A 15,989-nucleotide genomic window follows, 5' to 3' on the forward strand; every position below is an offset into this window, starting at 1 on the left:
AATTAATCAGTTGCATACCGATAAAGTAACAGTATCACGTCTGTCCGATGAACGCATATTACTATTTACAACATTGGTTTGGAGTTCGCAGGAGATGGGTTAACTAAATTCACATACGAATATTTGTATGGTATTCGATAAGAGTAAAATATTTTTGTTTTGTTGATGACTAATAAGAACACAAGTAAATGTTTTTTTTATGAACTTAGTAAAACAAAATTATGAATAAATACTATTTCATATCCGGTATATATATATATATAATCAATTTTATATATTGTATAACTATATAATTATATTTCTATTATATTAATTTTACAATATTTATTTAATAATTTAGATAAAATTAATTTACTCAACATTTTATATAGTTTATTTAGTTAATAATTTATGAAAAAAAATTGATTTACAACATCCTATATTGTTTTTATTTGATTAATAATTTATATTTTTAAATTATGAGATAAAAAATTATAATTATTATATTTTATGATATTACATATATGACGTGTTTAATGAGTAGAACTAGGGTGTTCTTAAGTTCACCAAGTCCCTGGTGAACTCAAGTCTAAAATCCATCGAATCAGCTTCAAATGAAGAATTCGAACAGTTGAAATCCGCCTACCTTACGAGTGATGCATCTACATGTGAAAATTTTAAATATTCGAATTAATTTAGTATAAAGTCAAGCGATCAAAATTAGAAGGTTAATAAATTAATTTTAATGCATTCATTTTTTTAACCTTTTTTTTACCACTTGACTCTATGCAAAATTAATGCATTCATTTTTTTAATGCATTCATTTTTTTTAATGCATTCATTTTAATGCATCAGGCGGATTTTAGACTTGAGTATCAAGAGGCTTGGTGAACTTAAGAACACCCTAGTTTTACTCGTGTTTAATATATTTATTTATTATATTTTAGGATTAAAGTATACAAGTGGCCGATTAATTCGATAATAATCCATTATTTGTTTGTAACTCGTTAATCTTAATCCGAGTACTTGAGATTCTATGGATGCAAATATGATTTTTACTGAATTTGATGAATCACAAATTCACAACTTCACAAGAAGCAAATGAATTTGATGAAGTAATTCATACTATTTTTAATATAAAAAAATATAGGATATGACTCATATGAGAATGATTTTAAAAATATCAGTGTATATTTGTATAGGAATTATCTTTTTAATAGGATTAATAAAGATAATTATAATTCTTATTTCTATATTGAAACCGGTATTTTGAATAATTAAATTGATTATTTTTATCATTTTTTTTATCTTAAATACGATTTTCTTTTATAATTCAATTAATTATTTCTATCATCCTTTTTTTATCTTAAATTTTATCGTCAATATGATTTTTATTATTAAATTTATTATTAAATATCTTATAAAAATAATCATACATATATATATATAGTAAGGCCATCATGCTTTGTAAATTAAAGTGGGTGTTTTAATTTGCGCTCATATCTCTAGTTTCAAAGTTCAAAACGTCGATCCAAACCATTCAAGTTGATATCCATATTAAATTGTGCTTGGAGACCAAATTTTATATTTTTTGGAAATTTTTTACTATTTTAAACTTTGAATTATTTAAGTTTTTAAAAATATAGGCACGATGGAGGCACAAAAAATAGAGGCATTTGAACCCTCTCATATTATATACATATTTATCCTCTTATTCTAATTGATGGTTTCCACTTTCCATTAATCAAAATCGAAGCAATTCTATGTTGGCAGCAAAAATGTTATCCATTAAGGCATTAAGCGGAGGAAATAACATTACAAAACTTAAGGATTTCATGACTCAAGAGTTTACAATTTTATCATTCTCAAATTTATCTTTCAAATTCAGGTGCTTCATATTGTTCTTGATTATCGGCCTTACAGATCAGGGAAGCGTATCCTCTACAGAGCCAATCCCTGCGGAGCTGTGTGGAGCTTTTAATCTGGTCCGTTCATTTCGAATCGGACGGATCAGATCAGATCTTGCTCGAATTGAAAAAAAAAAAAAGAGAAAATATTCTCAAAATTTGCAAAATCTGATCTGGTTCGTTCAATCCGAAATGAACGGATCAGATTAAAAGCTCCGCACAGTTCCGCAGGGATTGGCTCCGCAGAGGATACGCTTCCTACAGATCAAAGGGGCATTTTCTTCTTCCAAATTCCAAACTTAACATCTGGTACAAAACCAAATAAGCTAATGCCTTCACTGATTAAACACAAAAGCTTTTATCTTCTATTTATTTGTTTTTTTTTAATTTTTCTCGGTTTCCCTTTATTTATAGTTTTTTTTATTTCATTTCAAATTTTCTTCTTCTATTCATATGTATAGCCTTTCATTTTTTATAGTTACACTGTTAGACTCCAATTTCTTCCCAAAACCTTCCAAGAAAAGTTCCCAATTGGATTTGACGGGTTGCTAACTTAAATATCATGTATGAATAGCACGGTGATCAGACAACACTTGTCTGCAAAAAATCAACACTCTTTTACAAGACACAACGAAGTTACTAGTGATATATCAATCGGCCGACCTCTACTTCATCCAGAAATCATCTATAATACAAATACAAACAAAAACGAAGAGAAAATAAAAAATATGCAAAAACAAAATTGGTGTGAATCATTACTTCAACTGTTCTTCAATATATTACCATAAATAAGCACCTCAAACCCATGGATTCCCGAAAGAAAAACAAAATTATCAAATAAGCACGTTATGTGTAGTTAAACAGCTGCCACATGCATCGCTTCACATAATTATCAGCAGAAAACTAAAAACAGAACTAGATCAAAGATTTGCCAATACAATTCTAAACAATTTTATTTATCTTTCTTATAAAGTGATCACTAGTTGAATTCCATTCATTCATTGTTCTTCTTCAGAAGGGCTGCCAGCCCCAGAGGCCAATTGATGGGGGTTGAAGCTTCTTGTTTCATTGCTTCTGATGACCTGAAAAGGAACAACATTTCATGTAATTTATTTTGTTATGATCATTAATATCTAGGTGCACAGGACTCTAGCAAGAGGAAGATGGTCAGCATAAGAACAACAAGATTAAAAAAAAAAAGTTTTGAGATAGGAGTTAACTGAAGACTGAAATAGTCAAGGTAAAAAAATTATATACATTGGAGAAAGCTTGCAATTAGGTGCATTAGTTTTGTTGGTATGACCTATAAGCATCTATTTCCTGAGCGAAAAGACCTTTTAACATTACCCCTTACAAAATTGCAATCAAAATAACTACTCGAAATTGTTTTAGAAATGACCTCTGGGTCAAGTGACATCCCTGGTTTATTGATACTGATGTAGAAAGGTCAAAAAAAAAAAAAGTCGCTCAATGTTTTTCTTTTTGTTAAAACGGAACTTGAGAACAGCCTCAATTTGGTCTTTTTTTCATTTCAATTCTTCTCTCTCTTCTAATCTCTTTCTTAATTTCCTCTATTGCTATGTTTCACATTTGCATAATTGTACAGAAAACCTATATTCTAATATGAGATGACACCCAATAAGCCTAATATGAGATGGTACCCCAATAAGCTTCTACACTGCCAATAGCCGCTAAACATTATTTAGAGCGATGCACCCCAAAGGACACAACTTGTGATTCTCCAATTAAAACATGTAACTTTTAAGTATTCTTGGCTCAAACCAGAAAGAGACAGCTTGACCCCTTTATGAACTAATAAGCAGATCAAACAAACTACTATGTGAAAACTATCCATTACAACCAAATAACAGATTACAGAAACATCATTGCTAGCAAATAAAACACCTTGATAAGTTACGTATTTGTAGTTCATTCAAAACAGTACAAAAAAAAAGGAAATCATCCAACAGGGTTTACATTAATCAATGCATTATCTAAGGACAAACATAAAATATGAAGTAAAACCTAACAACTTTTCTCAAGTTTATAAAGGTACCAATGTTCAGTCCTCTCAAAACAATGTGATAATTTCAATTTTTTAGTTTCTCGCCCAGTCAACCAAATACAACCATAAAATATCCATCCCAAATTCCTTGTAAACGCAATAGAGAACCAAAGACGGGCTTCCAATTCCCTAGATTCATCAAAAGCACATAGAGGTACTCAGCTAAGTTCGGTTTTGTGGGAGGAGGTGAGTTAAAAGCCTCAAACTCTCTTCCTGTTTATAATAACAAATCCCAGGACCAAGGGCCAGCTCTATTTTAATTTAAAAAACACACACAGACTCCCTGTACTGATTTTGTTAAAAAGTAATGGTCAAAATTTGTTCAAGTACTAGAAAGCAATCCGGAATGAAACACAAACTAAATTTAACATGTAACCGCCCAGATCAATATTAAGGTCGCCATTTTCACTAATTAAGATAGTAATGGATTAAGGGACACTTTCTTAATAAAATAAAAAGAACGAGGCAGTGCTGAAAGGTGCATACGAGGGAAAGGGACCGGAGAGGGTTGAGAAACCCTGGCGCTGCTTGTGCTTGGGGTTGGAGGTGCAGAGCACGTAGACGCGGCCACGCCGCTTCACTGTCCTGCAATACTCGCACAGCTTCTTAACCGACGAACGCACCTTCATTGTCTCTCTCTCGATCGCTCGACTGTAAAGGAGATCGACTCTCTTATTAGGTTTTTGACGGTCTGGTCATCAGGGTTTTTCTATATTTTAAGGCCTGGCTATCGGGCAAAGTTCAACCGGGCAATGGACCGAGAAACGCTATCCTGCCAGGTACTTGACTCAAACAAATTACAAACGTACGTTCCAGATTAATCTCATCTGGGGCAAAGTCAATCCGGTACATACAGAAGCTATAAGGGTCCGTTTTGAGATCGTACCAAGTTAAAAAGAACTAATCTGAACCGTCTGTTTGTAATTTGCTTGAGCAAGTACCTGGGGCAATCCGAATTCCATTGGACTGGACCAATTAGATCGGCTCCGGATCGTCTACAGTCTGTACTGTATAGTATAGATAATGTTCATCCAGTTGATATTGATTTTGACAACAAAGATATCTAACAATTAAGATAATTAATAAAATATTTATCAAAATCAAATTATTATAATATTTTTGATCAAAATTTATTTTATATCAAATTTAAACCAATTTAAAATAAATTAGTCATTTATCAAACAATTAAAAAAATATTACTTCGGTATAGTTGACATTAGGAGTTGTAGCAGTTCATGAAGTGCTTTATTTTGCATATGAGTATATATGTGAGACTACATTTATTAAAAAAAGTTATCAAGATTTGACAAGTGACAAAATAAATTCTCAAATTGCATCAAATTAAATTTAAAAATTATTTAATGTAACAAACACATTTATGATTTTATTTTTAAATTTCAAGATTTTTGTACGCCAATGATTATGATTATTTTAGTTGTTGTCAATATCCAGTTCCTTCAACTAGACCTCAAATCCCGCCCGAAATAGATTTAATTTGTCTAAAACTTTGGGCTTCTCGTGCTATTGACGAACGAATTACATCGACTTATGTAGGGGGGGTGATCACATTTTGCTCGGCAAAATGCAAAACTACTACGTCCAAATTAGGGTTGCACAAAAAGTTTTTCAGTTCGTGATTCGATTTGAGTTCGATTCGAAATTAGTTCGTTCTGAAACAAATCAAACTAGTTTGGTTCGAATCTTATTCAAACTTAAACTCAAACTGAGATAAGTTCGATTTGGTTTGATTCATTTGCAGCCTTTGTTCGTTATTTTATTAAATGTTTCCCTTTAAAATTTAAAATTGGGCACTTGTTAATTAAAATTTCATGCCCGTTGGTATTGTACCTAGTTAAGTTGAAAAATGGCGCAATTAATTTTTAGGGACGAATTTATTTTTGTTTGACGACTTTATTCGAGGGAAAAAAAATCTAGGCTGCCTAAATACAGTAGTTCAGTGCAACAACCAATCAAACAATTATTGATACATGATTATTGACCAATTATTTTTTAATTACACTAAATTTGATATATAATCTACTCAAATGATAAAGAATATATGTACAGTTTTTTATTATTTTTTTATAAATATGTTATCGTTTGTCGTAATTGTTAAGGCTCTTTTCAACAGGTTACTGTTTCCGTAAAAAAAAAAAATTCAGTTGAATTTCTATGGTCATGCCCATTCTCAATTGAAAACCGAACAAGACCTAAATAAGTTACATTATTAATATATTCCTTACCGGTACAAATACACCTACAATAGGTATCAATACGTCACCTACACAAAAGTTTCATCTATCTGCCATAAGCGACAACAATTGAAACCCAATTATGATTTAATAAGTAATCTACTTTATGCAACAAGTGTTATTGAAAAGCTATTGAGAGGCCTAATATAACTAGGTGCATACTATATCCTAAACCAAGATAACACAAAAAAATGCTAATGATTTAAAGGAATAATTGTAATCATAACTATTCATCTCAGATTTACCACTGAAATAGAACTCTGAAAAAAACAGTGAACAAGCACTGAGGAAAGAAGAAAAGGCAAATTACCTAAACATTCTTTAGCAAAATGGAAATCATTGCTTCCAAAACCAGAACACCCAAATTTCACTTATTTACAGCCTGAAGTTAGCTCGTACACTAGCCCTCAGTCATCACTCCATGGTTAAATTCGGTAACCTAGATAAAATAGGACGGCTTAGATCCCCATGAATCTCTGACAGCTGTGTGCCTATGATGTCTTTCTCTCGTATCTCTCTCAATTCTCTAGATCGGGACTCCATTTCTTCTACCGAAGCCAAACTCGGTGCAACCCAAACCTCTTCGCTTGAGTTTGCTTTGGAAGCTGAAGGGAATTCTTTCAGACCTGTCTTATTGTTAGCTGGGGAAAAAAAAAATTAATTCAAATTTAGACTTCTCCATTTGGCAAATAATTACTTGCTTGGAATTACTTGGCAGCCTCTGACAAGATTCTAAAAAAATAACTTGCTTGGAATATTTTACTGTCATTTGCAACTGAAATGCATGTTTTCGTATTAGCAACCAAAACCCCATTATGAGCTATTTACACATGATGCCAGACTGTTAGATACAAGTTAATGAAAAAGTATAGTTTTGAGTGTTGCTGATATTTCAACTATGCCCAATATTGGTCATATTGCAAGTTCAAATTTTGAGTTACCTTAGTGAGCACCGACATTATTTTCAGGTAATGGAAGCAGTAGATTTTCTTAATCACGTTATTTTCAGGTAATGGAAGCAGTAGATTTTCTTAATCCGTTGTGGCCTTAGCCCAACCTATAAGGATGCCCTTTCTCTCTTAAGCCCAAAAGGGAGCAACAACCAAGTAAAGAAATGTAGGTGCACAGGTTGATGGTTTAATCTGGTATTCTAGGTAATTTAGTACACATGAAAAATTCCTCAATAAATCGATACTTTTATTTTATAACAGTACAAGGGCCGCCTAATCCTCAACAAATTGATACTTCCAATCAACAAAACCTCAGGTAAACAAAAAACAAACAGCAAATGTTACAGGTCTGCCTGTTTTTTTTTTTTTTTTAAAAGCCATAAGAATTTATACAAAATATGAATTAAGTTTACTAAGCTGACACCAGGACTCGACCAATATGATGCATGGTCAATATATACAAATATCATACTTTAATTCACAAAAAACTTGCCCAGATCAATAATCTTGGCAGGGAAAAGACCACCACTAATGATGTTACAGGTCAGGTTTGAACAAAAGGAGTTGAACTTACCTTCAAACAGGGAGTCGTCAAGCTTCTCATGTGCTGAAGGGCTGGAATCATACACCGGCTCTGCCGCACGTACCCCACTATGCTCCTCGTCTTTACCAAAAAATTCAAAATCTTAAATTTCTCAAGCGTCATGAGATGAGTAGCATAATAAGAATGTGAGGTAGCAAACTCAACCCTTTGATCACATTACAATTTTGGTCCTTATTGCTGAAATTACTAATTTTATAAGCCAGGCCTTCTATTTTGGTCCTTGATCAACATTACCAATACTTCCTCTTTCTTTTGGTACTGACCTTAAACTTGTAACATATTAATACCGGACCAACAGTTTCACACATGATACTCCCACCATTTTATTATTGATAGTTTGCTTCAATTGGAATTTTTTAGTTGAATATGATGAACTAGGAGTAGAACTAGAGTATTCTTAAGCTCATCAAGTTGCTCCTCGATGCGGTTAATTCCAAAACCTATTGGATTGACTTCAAACGACGAATCCAAAATGATGAAATCGATTTACTTCAGGAGTGATGCATTTACATGCAAAATTTATAAAATTTTGAATTAATTTAATATAAAGTCAAGCAGTCAAAAATAGTGGTTTATAAGTTAAGTTTAATGCATTCATTTTTCATCATTGTTTGACCGCTTAACTTTATACTAAATTAATTCAAAAACTTACAAATTTTGCTTGTAAACACATCACCCGTGAAGTAGATCGGTTTCAACGGTTGGGATTCATCTTTTGAAGCCAATCCAATAAATTTTAGAGTGGTGAGCTTATGAACACCATAGTTCTACTCAATAAACTACATTATTCGTATATAATATTGATGGTTACATATCCCAGCACTATCACCTCAGAGGATGAAATCATATGGTATGTTCCTGTATGCACAAAGAATTGGTATAAAGAAGAAACTGAAAAAAATAACAAATCAAATCATAATGCCTGTGATCAAAGTCATGCTTACCTAGATGTTCAGGTTTAGATACCGTCTCATGATCACTCTCCACATCTGAAGCTGATGAAACAGAATCAATTGTTTCTGCATTATACCCCTCCATGATCTGACTGCTCTCTTCAGTCATGCTGCTACCATTACTGCGCTTGTTTTCTGATGATTCATTTAATTCCTCATCAGTTGATTCTTCTTCAATCTCCTTCAGTTCTCCATCTCTTTCCAACTTGTCAGATGAAGATGACTCACTAACTGCATCATGTGCAATGCTACTTTCTCTCTCTGCACTTGATTCATCATGCACGTCACTTCTCTCACTAGTTTCTCTCTCTGTATCACTTTCAGTACCATCGAATCCCTCTGGTATAAAAAATGGCTTAAACCTAGAAGCCCTCTCTGGCCTCATTTCACCCATGAAAACAACTGGTGCACCTAGAGTAAAACTTTCATGCCTCCTATACAACACATTCCTTTTAAAATCTTGGTTCATAACGCCAGTAATACTACTAGTACTAGTGCTAGCACCAGCATGGGTATTGCTTTTATCAGTGTTACTAGAAATGTTAGTGTTGTCGTGAGCAAGGCTGGGGCCATTCTCCACCGATTGCTCAAAGATGATGTCAAAAGGGTTGCGAGTAGTAGGAAGAAGTACTGATGGGGCCGACCCAGGCACTTCTTCCTCATATGGCAAGTCAAATGGGTTCATTCTAGGTGCAATAACAGGTTGGATCTGAAGCTGGCTTGAATCCATTCCTTCTAAATCGATCAAGTCTCTTTCTAGAAGCTTTCTGACAGCCTTTCGTCTAGCTATTACGTGTTCGAGTCGGGTGTTTCTCTCTATCTCTGACGAGCCAACACTCATCACATTTTTCTGATCATCCGCCGTCCATGCAACTACCTTTCGAGCCTTTTCAGCTTCTTCTTCTTTCTCAGTTTCCTCCCCTACACTTGCATTATCAGAATTGAGCTCAAGTTCAGATTCTGAGACATCTTTGGATTCAAGACCTGACTGAGCCAGGTCAGATTCAAGAAGCGGGTGGATCTCATCAAGGGTTGGGATGATTCCTGATTCCGAGGCAGAGTCATCAGACTTGCAGGATTCAGATTCGCTCAATGTATTGTGTTCCCTAACCCGCACTACTAATCGAGCTCTTGTTCTGTTAAATTGTCTTGCTGCATGTCGGTTTTCACCTATGTTAGGTTCATCACCGTAAGCAAGAACAATCACAAGTAGGATTGTAGTGAACAAAATTGTAACGGAGGAAGCAAGCAGAAGGTTAAATACAGATGGGAGATAATTATAAATCAGTAAAAGGGAGAAAATTGTAAATAGGAGAAAAGGATGATGAAATGCTGATCGAACAATGCTGCGAATTTTCATCCTGGCAATCTCACCTCTTGATATTTACATCCCAGCATCTGAAAAATAAAGAAAAACAAAAATAAGGAACACTTGACATTTAATTTATTTATGTTAGAAATTAAACTGAAACAGATAGTCCCATCATGTAGTTATATAATGTTTCAAAAAAGCACCTCATCGAGTAGCAAATAACTAGTTAGTACCATCCCTTAATTTTTGGAAGTTAAAAAGGAAAATGCGGAATCATGTTAAAAGATTCAAATAACTTCCCTGTAATAGCGATAATCCAAGCACAATGATTGAATTGCTCCTTCAAAATAGAACACATAAATATCAAACTATAGCAAAACTGAAAATTAGGGTAAGATCTTACACTTAAAATCTAGCTTCTCGTACAAACTATCTGCCATTCCATTTGCACTTGAACCAAATTCGCCACGTAACGAGGTTTTCTATATGGAGCGTTCTTACTTCTTACGCTTTTTGTCGCTTACGACATACCTCGTCGCAACTCAGAGAACGAGAACGAAGCTGAATACCGAGATAAGATCCGAACCGTTGATCATGATCACAGCTCGGACTTGGAATTTCTGCATTTGATTTGAGGTACTCTTTTGTTAGGGATTATTGCCTCCGGCTTCCGCTCTCAACAAATAATTAAATAAATAAATAAGAAAATAACAAGAAAAAAAAATGTAATAGATCAGAGTGATGGAATATAATGATGCTTGAAAATGGTTGAAAACAACATATTTACAATTCAAAATTTGTTTAAATCGACGGAAAACACATAATTCGAATTTCAAATCTTTCGATATGTATTAAAAATTTCGGCCTAATTACCCTCATTTCGCCTTCCAAAAAAGATATCTCTGATACGTTTCTTTATCAGAAAATTTATTTAACAGTGATTTTGCATGTTGTAATGTAGGTAATTATCTCCACAATTGCAAAAAATAACAATAGAATTTAATTGATATCGGCTGACTGGTATTCATAAAAGCAAATTGAACAAATAAATTTTGTTAGATAAATCTTGAAAAGAAAATCGTAATTTTGGATCTCGTTTGGACTTCTCATTGGGGAATAAAGGTGGATAGAAATACCTTTTGAATAAGATTTTCTTGCGAATCTCAAAATTGAATCTTTTTTTTTTCAATTTCTTTTGTTTTGTTTGATATTTCGCTGAAGAAGATAAATCAGGTTTTAGGCCGGAGAAACCAATATGAGGCTAAAAATAGTAATTCTGCTATTCTTCGTTTATCAGATAAACTGAATATATCATGCGACTGCTAAGCCGGATTTCCTGAAAACGGTTGAGACAATGTAATGCTAAGCCAGATTTCCTGAAAACGGTTGAGATATAGGTTAAAAAAAAGGACGAGGTATGCTAGTTAATTGCTGTGCAAATACAAATTTATCAAATACTGTACTGAATGGAAGAACAGGATCTCTGACAAAATTATATAAGTGAAGCTAAGAAATTTCAAATTATGAAATGGGATTAGGTTTATCGTCGGACGCGCTGCATTGTTGATACCAACCGTCAAAAATAATTGATAGGTGAATGCATTGTCGATTTGTCGTGGATGTGTCGTGAAACAGATATAAATGTAATGCTATGATTTTAAGTTATAATTCATAAATATTTAACAAGCGGAATTAAAAAGAAAATCGGTAGGACAAAAGATAGGTAGTTATTACGTTGTGTTGAAAATTTAATAAACCAAGCATATAGAATTAATAAATTTACTTAGAAATAAAAAAATTATATAGTGATTTGAAGAATTTGTTCTTCGAATTCATCTAACTAGTATTTTATAAGACTTTTATCGAAGTTCATTCATTGTAAAAACTCAATTGTATATCTATAAATAGTTAAATACACAAATAGTACCTTCAGATAAATATTTGCTATGTGATACAGTCTACTTGTGACGATGTCATCTCAATATTGTAACAACAACTAGCCTTTATTTCAGTGGCAAAGACACATATTCTTTAACGTGGAAGGTCATGAATTTGAAATTTGAATTAATTTTTTTTAATTATAATAATAGAAGTTTAAAAAATGTTAGATTACAGTATTCAACATTGAGCATATAACATATATAATTATGAATTGTATATTGTCATGAATAATTGTCCTACTAAAGTGATCTATATATATTAAGAATATTTGACAATTTATGTATTCATTAGAGTGTGGTCTATGAATGTGTAGACTTTGTACGGGTAAAAATTTTAAATTATTGATGGATTGATTGTGAAATTTGTAATTAAGGATAATCACCTTCTGAAATATATGGAGTAGATCATGTGATTTTTAGAGAGTTGTGCGGGTCGACTTATAAGAAACTGAAAAATGACAATAGAGAATATAGATCTGTGGTCGTTGATATCTCCATATTTGATCTATTGTTCCGACCAATTCTTGTACCAAAATCTGCGTTTTAAACCACCAAATCGCGTATTTTACATTGAATATCCATAGAATGTGGTACTGCTGCGATTTCATTCTTATTTTGCAGAAAACGGGCGAAATCAGGGAAGTTACTGAATTCTGAGACTCTGCACGCGACCCTCATCACATCTGACGCGACCCTCATCAGAGTCGATGCGGGTAGCATCAGACCTGATGCTGGTCGCATCGCGAGCTTCCAGAGCAGACAGCAAAGGCCCAATTAAGGCCCATAATTGAAGCACTCGTTTTGAAATGTCTATAAATAGACCACCCCTGCTACCAGGGAGGGAGTTCCGAATTTGAAGATTCAAAACCTCAAGAATTGGAGTGTTGATCAAGAAAGAAGAGAGAGATTGGAGATCGCTTGGAGAAGAAGAGAAAATTGCAAGATCCTCTCCAATCCACCTTGGATCTTCGAGCTTTATCATGATCTCTTCTCTTCTCCCCTCTTTTATGCTTTCTTTTATCATGTTTGAGTAGATCTTTAGTTCCTAGGGTTAGGATGTAGTCTCTAAACTTTGTTTTTGAATTGCATGTTGTTTTGATCTAAGTTTGAACTTGTGTGATTCTTTGTTTGAGTATTCATTTGATTGCTTGATTTTGATTGCTTGATTGATTCTTGATTGTCTACTGTTAGATGTCTATAGCATCTCTTCTAGTACTTTGACCTTGATGTTTCTTGCAATTGTGATTGAGTATTTGAGGTAGATCTAAGATCAATAGTAGCCGAGAGGTGAACTTTCCATTATCGAAAGGTTGTGGATACCTCTAGCAAACCAGACAATCAATTTAGGTTAGATACCAGTAGGTGAGAGCTACAAGTTGAAGCCTCGCACAAGAAATCAACTTAGATACGAACACATGTCAGCTCAGCTCGAGGGCCAAGCGACCCGCATCAGAGATGATGCGAGTCGCATCAAACGGGTCGCATCAAACGGGTCGCATCAGAGATGATGGGAGTCGGATGATAGGTCCAGAGAGGGCAAAGTTTGGGATGAAACCTGAAACCCTGGGAACGCCTTTTATCATTGTTCAAAACCAAAACCTTTAATTGCTTTCATTTACTGTTAATTGAATTGTCACTTGAAATTAGGGAATATAAACAAACCAAATCCAACTTTCTACACTTCTAGTACCTAACTCAGATTAGTAAGAATTTAGAGTCGAATTATACCGTCCCTGAGGATCGATACCTTATTATACTATACGGATAGGATTGTGCACTTGCAGTCTTAGACGAAAGTTGATTCAAGGTTTAAACTGGTACAGCTAGCTGTACCTGAAACTTTGTAGCATACTTTTGTGCGAACAGTCGTCTCTTTTTTCTCCACCATATAAGAAAAGAAAGGAGAAACTCATAAGGAAATTAGAGAGGATTTTTCAAGGGCAAAGTTTTGAAGCTTTGCAAGACCTATTCTCACGACTACACAGCAAGAATGATTTCTTGCCATTAGAGACAAGTCTCGCACTTACGGAGACGGTGATCTTTCAAGAGATCGACTTATTCCATGATATCTTCTATAGAATCAGGTATTAAGTTCCGAACTTCAATTATTTAAGTTTTGAGTTGAATTTAGTATAAGACGGTCCTTAATTCTAAAATGAGAAATTATTTCTTCTTCTTCAGAGTGTAAGTGTTTGATTTCTATATGAGATGTAATTATTTGACTTTTCAACAAAAAGTATTGAATAGCTTAACCCTTGGCTCTCTCATTCAAAAAAAAAAAAATTGATTGTAATAATAGTTCAAGAGTGAGTCTATGGTACTATGCATATCACGGGTTGTTACCGTGCTACGGCTCTATATTCGAGTTTTCAAATTATAACGGTCAATCCGAACCGTTCATCTTGTTCTCCATATTAATATGTGTTTGGAGATCAAATTTTACATTTTTTGAAAAAAATTTACTATTTTTTTAGATATTTAGAAAATCACTTGTCTGAAAATTCTGGACCATCCAAAAACAGTGATTTTCAATAAATCTAAAAAAATAGTAAAAAAATTTCAAAAAATGTAAAATTTGGTCTCCAAGCAAATATTAATATGGAGAACAAGATGAACGGTTCGGATCGACCGTTAGGATTTGAAAACTCAAATATAGAGCCGTAGCACGGTAACAAATCGTAATATGCATAGTACCATAGACTCACTCATAGTTCAATGAATATATATTTTTTAAACTATGTATAATAAATTCTTTACTCTTATGAGTTTTACTTTCCGACGTGATTGAAAATTTTAATATATATTTTTTTTCTTTTATGTTAGAACTTGGCAATCCTTACCATGCTTATGTAGTGTTTTCAAGAAACGGATCAAACAACAATCAAGCATAACAATAGTGTAGCATGCCCCCAGTGGTCCTTATTTGACAGAGCAAATCAATATATTCATATATGAAAAAGAAAAAAAAAAAAAAGAGAGATCCTGATTCAATTCAGACTTGATTTAATGCATATATAAATCAATTACACTGATTACATTGATGCAAATGTCATGCAGTGTTACAACGGCAGAAATAAATTGTATTTACTACAAACATTAGGATTCATAGATGGTCAGTCCGACAATTAATTGAACAAAATAAACGTTCTAAGAAAATATTATCATAATTGGTTTAGATTTGTTGTAAAATAATTGTAAAAAAAAAGATTTGTTGTTGGACACAGAGAACGGTTCCATACAAAATTATATGTTATTTGAATATTATTTAATGGAAAAGGAATATATCGAAACCCAATTGGAGGCGTCTAATTGTCCACAGCCTTTTGTCCACCATTTGTCCACAGCTTTGACTTGCGCGAATACTGTAAAATTACTTCTACATGCTGTATAATTATATAATATATCACATAAAATATATCACTTAATCACAAAACATGCAGCAACTATTTGAAGTGGTCCCATGATAGTTAGAAAAAGATTGCAACTTGCACAACATGACAAAATAAATGTACTTTCAAACTGTACTTTCGGAAATTACAGTTATAGGAAGTTATAGGCAGTTAGAGTTAGTTATTAGCGGTTATTAACACTGGGTTGAATCTTGTATACTGTAAAATTGAATATTGTATACTGTAAAATTGAATATTGTATACTGTAAAATTGAATCTTGTATACTGTAAAATTGAATCTTCTACACAGTAAAATTTACAATTGAATCTTGTATAGTGTAAAATTGAATCTTCTACACAGTAAAATTTATAATTGAATCTTGTATACTGTAAAATTGAATCAGCAGAACTGTAAAATTGAATCTTGTATACAGTAGAATTTTCAATTGAATATTGTTCGGATGAGTAAGAAGCCTTTCTATCATCTTTTTCTTCCCAGATTTTCACAAGATGAATACTGTAAAATTACAAGATGAATACTGTAAAATTACAAGATAAATACTGTAAAATTACAAGATGAATACTATAAAATTAACAGATCAATACTCCATATCGCATCTCTATCATCTCTTTCTTCT

The 15,989-nt window shown here is 33.1% G+C and overlaps 2 protein-coding genes across 2 annotated transcripts; both read right to left on the minus strand.

The window, feature by feature from the left end:
• Window positions 1-2,618: 2,618 nt before the first annotated feature.
• LOC144544905 (Ribosomal protein L36) lies at window positions 2,619-4,691 on the minus strand. Its single transcript, XM_078293454.1, has 2 exons — window positions 4,438-4,691; window positions 2,619-2,968 (listed from the first exon to the last, which is right to left on the minus strand). Exons 1-2 carry the CDS (start codon window positions 4,578-4,580, stop codon window positions 2,881-2,883), a joined length of 231 nt encoding a protein of 76 aa, XP_078149580.1. The 5' UTR covers window positions 4,581-4,691; the 3' UTR covers window positions 2,619-2,880.
• A 1,563-nt stretch (window positions 4,692-6,254) lies between these two features.
• LOC144544915 (uncharacterized) lies at window positions 6,255-10,779 on the minus strand. Its single transcript, XM_078293466.1, has 4 exons — window positions 10,426-10,779; window positions 8,702-10,108; window positions 7,728-7,817; window positions 6,255-6,844 (listed from the first exon to the last, which is right to left on the minus strand). The coding sequence occupies exons 2-4, from the start codon at window positions 10,068-10,070 to the stop codon at window positions 6,618-6,620; spliced, it is 1,686 nt and encodes a 561-aa protein (XP_078149592.1). The 5' UTR covers window positions 10,071-10,108; window positions 10,426-10,779; the 3' UTR covers window positions 6,255-6,617.
• Window positions 10,780-15,989: the final 5,210 nt, after the last annotated feature.

The sequence above is a fragment of the Carex rostrata genome, chromosome 2 (genome assembly GCF_964058835.1).
Source record: "Carex rostrata chromosome 2, lpCarRost1.2, whole genome shotgun sequence".
NCBI lineage: Eukaryota > Viridiplantae > Streptophyta > Magnoliopsida > Poales > Cyperaceae > Carex > Carex rostrata.